Source organism: Syngnathus typhle, linkage group LG5 (genome assembly GCF_033458585.1).
Source record: "Syngnathus typhle isolate RoL2023-S1 ecotype Sweden linkage group LG5, RoL_Styp_1.0, whole genome shotgun sequence".
Lineage (NCBI taxonomy): Eukaryota > Metazoa > Chordata > Actinopteri > Syngnathiformes > Syngnathidae > Syngnathus > Syngnathus typhle.
The window spans coordinates 3547501-3552866 of record NC_083742.1 but is presented as its reverse complement, the minus strand read 5'-3'; the positions used below and the strand labels follow the sequence as shown (position 1 = coordinate 3552866).

The window sequence follows — 5366 nt, the reverse complement described above, 5'->3', positions numbered from 1 at the left end:
AATTGACGCACAATGCCACATTTCCACTGTAATTGAGAGCACAATGAGGAATATTCCAAGTGTTTATTTGATAAAACAATGCTCCTCACAGTACTGCAGTTTAAGCCAACAAGTAACAAGGCAAGTTTCACTTGTTTGTACAAACATTGCTGTCCTGCAGACCTGTGGCATGGCTTATCTTCAGACTGCTGCTATACAGGACTGTCTCAGAAAATTTGAATATTGTGATAAAGTTCTTTATTTTCTGTGATGCAATTAAAAAAGCAAAAATTGTCATACATTCTGGAGTCATTACAAATCAATTGAAATATTGCAAGCCTTTTATTATTTTAATATTGCTGAATATGGCGTACAGTTTAAGAAAACTCAAATATCCTATCTCAAAATATTAGAATATTTCCTCAGACGAAGTAAAAAAAAAAAAAGATTTATAACAGCAAAACAAAATCAAACATTTAAAAATGTCCATTAATGCACTCAGTACTTGGTTGGGAATCCTTTTGCACGGATTACTGCAACCAATGCGGCGTGGCATTGCTGAGGTGTTATGGATGTCCAGGATGCTTCAATAGCGGCCTTTAGCTCATTTGCATTGTTGGGTCTGGTGTCTTTCAGCTTCTTCTTCACAATACCCCACAAATTCTCTGTGGGGTTCAGGTCAGGGGAATTGGCAGGCCAATCGAGGACAGTAATGCCATGGTCAGTACACCATTTACTGGTGGTTTTGGCACTGTGGGTAGGTGCCAGATCATGCTGGAAAATGAAATCATCATCTCCATAGAGCTTTTCAGCAGACGGAAGCATGTAGTGCTCTAAAATCTGCATTTACTCTGGACTTGGTGAAACACAATGGACCAACACCAGCAGCTGACATGGCTCCCCAAGCCATCGCTGACTGGGAACTTCACACTGGATTTCAAGCAACTTGGATTTTGCTCCTCTCCAGCCTTTCTCCAGACTCTGGCGCCTAACCCTGACTTCCAAATGAAATACAATACTTGCTTTCGTCTGAAAACAGGACTTTGGAACACTCTGCAACTGTCTCGTGCTTCTTTTCTATAGCCCAAGTCAGAACAGGCTTGACCATGGGAATTATTATTTAGTGTCTGTGCCTTCTTGTTTTTATATTGTGTCGTTTACTTGTATGTCTATCGTGCAATATGTCTCGTCACCGTGGGATAGGGAAAACGTAATTTCGGTTTCTTTGTGTGTCTTGACATATGAAGGAATTGACAATAAAGCTGACTTTGACATTTCCCGGACAAATCTGTGAACAGTGGCTTTGAATACCTGGACTCCAGGTTCAGTCCACTGTCTTTGAAGCTCCCCCAAATTCTGGAAGCGACTGTTCTTCACAATGCTGTTAAGGCTGCGGTCATCTCTCTTGGTTATGCAGCGTTTCCTGCCACATTTCCCCCTTCCAACAGACTTTTTGTGGATGTGCTTTGAAACAGCACTCTGTGAACAGCTTGCTCTTTGAGAAATTTCTTTTTGTGTCTTACCCTCCTGATGGAGGGTGTCAATGATGGTCCTCTAGACAGCAGTCAGATCAGCAGTCTTCCCCATACTTGTGATTTAGTTTACTAAACCAAACTGAGTGTTTTTTAAGGCTCAGGAAACCCTTGCAGGTGTTTCGAGTTAATTAGACGATTCAAGTGATTAGTTGAATACCCTACTAGGATGCTTTTTCATGGTATTCTAATATTTTGAGATAGGATATTTGAGTTTTCTTAAGCTGAATGCCATAATCAGCAATAATAAAATAATAAAAGGCTTGCAATATTTCAGTTGATTTGTAATGAATCCAGAATGTATGACATTTTTGGTTTTTTAATTGCATTACAGAAAATAAAGAATAAAGTAGAGAATAAAGACACTCTCTGCCTCAGGCCAATTGAAAATCCTTCCCAGTGTCCCTCTGCATTCAAAACACAGGACAAGAGTCCAGGCAAGGCTCGGTGTTCAGGGAATGTTATCCACAGCTACAATCTGGGAGAGTTTGTGTGGATTGACACTGACCTTGGTAGCGGTTGCAAGGAAGTTGCCTTGCTTGAATTTCCCTCCAGTCTGGAGCTAAAAGAAGAGACTTTTAGTTTGAGAGCAGTCATTGCCTTTGAACAAGGACTGACCCAGGACTTTCTTGGGCATTATGTGGCAAACTGCAGGAGGACTGCATATGCCTGTGAGTTGTATAAAGAATGACCTGGGAAGTGGAGTGAAAGCAGCATCAGTACATACTAAGATCTTCCCACATGCTGTGTTCTACAAAGTGCAGTGAGGCATTGTTTGAATTGTTGAAAAACAGTGTTGATAATGTTCCCTTTGACAAATAATTATTTTTTCACGTTTTAAAATTTCTTCTTCGGGCTGTCATCAACTTTACATACATGTATTCATTGTTGCATTAATTAATGTTTTGAAACGGACATAGAGTCACCAGGTATTTAGATTGCGGTGAGCCTTTTTTACGTCTGATGTAATTAAAAAAAAAAAAGATCATACAGGCTTATTTATAACAAGAAAATAATTAATGAGCACGATAAAAACATATATACAGAAATATCCTCGTACTAAAAGCCATTTCCCGCAGTGAAAACGGTTTTCTGTTTGCTAAAAAGCTAAGAACAGTCAGTATTCGTCCTGTATCAGGGGCATTCCAGGAGCTTGAGATACGCGACGAAATACGGTGACATCGTCGCTATAAATTAAATGTGTAATATCTGCAAAACCGTAGCAGCACAAACGAAAGTTTTTGCGGCACAAACCAGCACAAACGAAGCACAATCGAACGGTACCGTTTTGGGTCCATTTGGAGATAAATGGGGGCTGAGTGACGTCATCGCTAGAAATTGAATGTGTAATATCTACGAAACCGTAGCAGCACAAACGAAAGTTTTTGCGGCACAAACCAGCACAAACGAACGGTACCATTTTGGGTCCATTTGGAAGTAAATGGGGGGGGGGGTTGGCTGAGTGACATTTTGGGTTCATTTGGAGTAGATGGGGGGGGCTGGGTGAACTCTGGATGACCTATAAAATAATCTTTCATAACTAAAAACCCGTTGCAGCACAAACAAAACTTTTTACGGCACAAACGAAAGAAACTATTTTCCTTAAATTTTGCGTGGGGTGGGGCTTCGCCAGCTTCACGCAGGTTGGATAACGTGGTGGTGGCTCAAGCCACCTTGAGAATGTCGTGACGTGACCAAAGGGGCGGTCTTGAAACGGGTTGGATCGCACAGGTGACTGTCGCCGTCTTGTCGGATCGGGACAAACATGGGCAAAATTGAATTATTTCAGATCACATTTGACAACAGTAAAGAACTTTACACTCCTGGCGAGTCTATCACGGGAGCCGTGACGATCAAGGCGGGCCAAAAGCTTCTATGTAAAGGTAAGTCAGTACACAGGTTACTCAGGTTTTTCATGTCATCGAGAGGGGAAAATAGTGTGTCGCAAAACAAGGAAGTGAAACCGAAAGACGGCTGGCTAGACAGTGCTTTACTGGTGGTAGCAGAATATACTTTTATTTTTTGTTGAGGGATCCTAGTGATATGCATAGGTTGATTTTTTATATTTAGAATTACTATTTTTATTTAATTACTATTTAAAATAGAAACTATTATTTTTTATTTATTTAAAATAATGCGTCCCTGTTGGGGAAAAAACACTACAGGTTTACCGAATAAAGGGCATTAACAATTTGTAAAGAAGTCGTGTTGCATGTTGTTTGGGATGTCCGTTGTTGAGGCAGGAAAAACAAAGTTGTGGAGTAAGAGTTGGTTCTTTATTGGCAAGAGCTGCTTGGGTTGTTTAATGGCGACCAGTACACGAGGCACAGCAGCAGATGAAACAACAGTTTCCTTCTCTAGGTCAGCTTGTTTTATACTGTCCAGAAAAGGCGGGACAATGTCACCTGATCATTTGGTATCTGTGAGTGTGGGGGCATCACCCCCCTGTGTGTGTTTATGCGTGTGCGTGTCTATGTGTGTGTGTGTTACTACAGTTCTGTGTGTTGTATTCGTGTTCTGATTGACCAGTTATGTTTATATAAAAGAATGAGAAGATTTGCACACATATGAACATTAAAACGTATGTGAGATTGTCTAACCCAGGGGTGGGCAAACTACGGCTCGCGGGCTATATCCGGCCCACGGGACCGTTTAATCCGGCCCGCCAACCCTGAATAAATCGTATTACTAAAAAGTTTTTTTGGTCATATTGCCTGCAATGACTGCGTTTCCCCAGTAGATGGGGAACCGCTCGCCTGCGCATTTACTACCGGAAGCCGTGTCAGGAAACTTGGTGCACACTCACAAGTGCGTGTACGTACTCAGTAGTACGGACATGGCGCACTCGCGCTCTATTTGTATCAGTCCCGAATTTAGAGCGTGGGCTGTGATGACAGCGTTCTTGTAATTTGCGTGCTGAGCTTTCAGAAACAGTTTTTACACTAAAGCCACCCACAAACCTTCCCCTGGAATCCTTCCATTAAAATGAGTGGCCCGAAGAAAAGAAGTGAGTGCCGAATGTTAAAGAAGAGTGGCCAATTTGGCTCGACGTACGCGACGTGACATTCAGCCACATCAACATCAACCCGTCACAGATCGAGGTAAACGGACCAACACCTCGGATCTCTCCTAAGAATTGCCACAACAAATTTTACTCCAGACTATGACGCACTAGCAAAAAAAGGAGACCAACAACACTGTTCCCACTGAAAATGAAGGGGAGGCTCTCAAGTTTGTTGTAAAAAAGGCATTTTGAATATGATTTGTACACATAGCAGGGATTGAAACTAGCGACGATTCTCATTTTCAAACAATGCAGGATGCTCAAGGACAGAGGTGGGCAAACTACGGCCCGCGGGCCACATCCGGCCCACGGGACCGTTTAATCCGGCCCGCCAACCCTGAACAAATTGTATTATTAAACTTTTTTTTTTTGGTCATTTTGCCTGCAATGACTGCGTTTTCCCAGTAGATGGCGAAGCGCTCGCCTGCGCATTTACTACCGGAAGCCGTGTCAGAAAGCTCGGTGCACACTCACAAGTGCGTGTACGTACTCAGTAGTACAGACTTGGCGCACTCTCGCTCTATTCGTATCAGTCCCGAATTTAGAGCGTGAGCTTTGACGACAGCATTCTTATAATTCGCGCGCTGACCTTTCAGATGCAGTTTTGCGCTAAAGCCACCCACAAACCTTCCCCTGGAATCCTTCCATTAAAATGAGTGGCCCGAAAAAGAGAAGTGAGTGCCGAATGTTAAAAAAGAGTGGACAATTTGGCTCGACGTACGCGACGTGACGTTCAGCCACATCAACATCAACCCGTCACAGATCAAGGTAAACGGACCAACACCTCGGAT

At 42.5% G+C, this 5366-nt stretch overlaps 1 protein-coding gene across 12 annotated transcripts in view; it reads left to right on the top strand.

The window, feature by feature from the left end:
* The first annotated feature begins 3189 nt into the window (after positions 1 to 3189).
* The window catches only part of ehmt1a (euchromatic histone-lysine N-methyltransferase 1a), a 182477-nt gene continuing 180300 nt past the window's right edge, over positions 3190 to 5366 (top strand). For 8 of the 12 annotated variants that reach the window (XR_009714438.1, XM_061278715.1, XM_061278716.1 and 5 more), the window contains exon 1: positions 3191 to 3394. Coding sequence is in view for 9 of the 12 variants with exons in the window: in XM_061278715.1 (XP_061134699.1) it covers positions 3277 to 3394 (118 nt within the window). In the remaining 3 variants the exon portion in view is untranslated. Of the gene's footprint in view, positions 3395 to 5366 lie in introns of all 12 variants that reach the window. The other 4 variants (XM_061278714.1, XM_061278713.1, XM_061278727.1 and 1 more) reach the window with 3 other exon arrangements.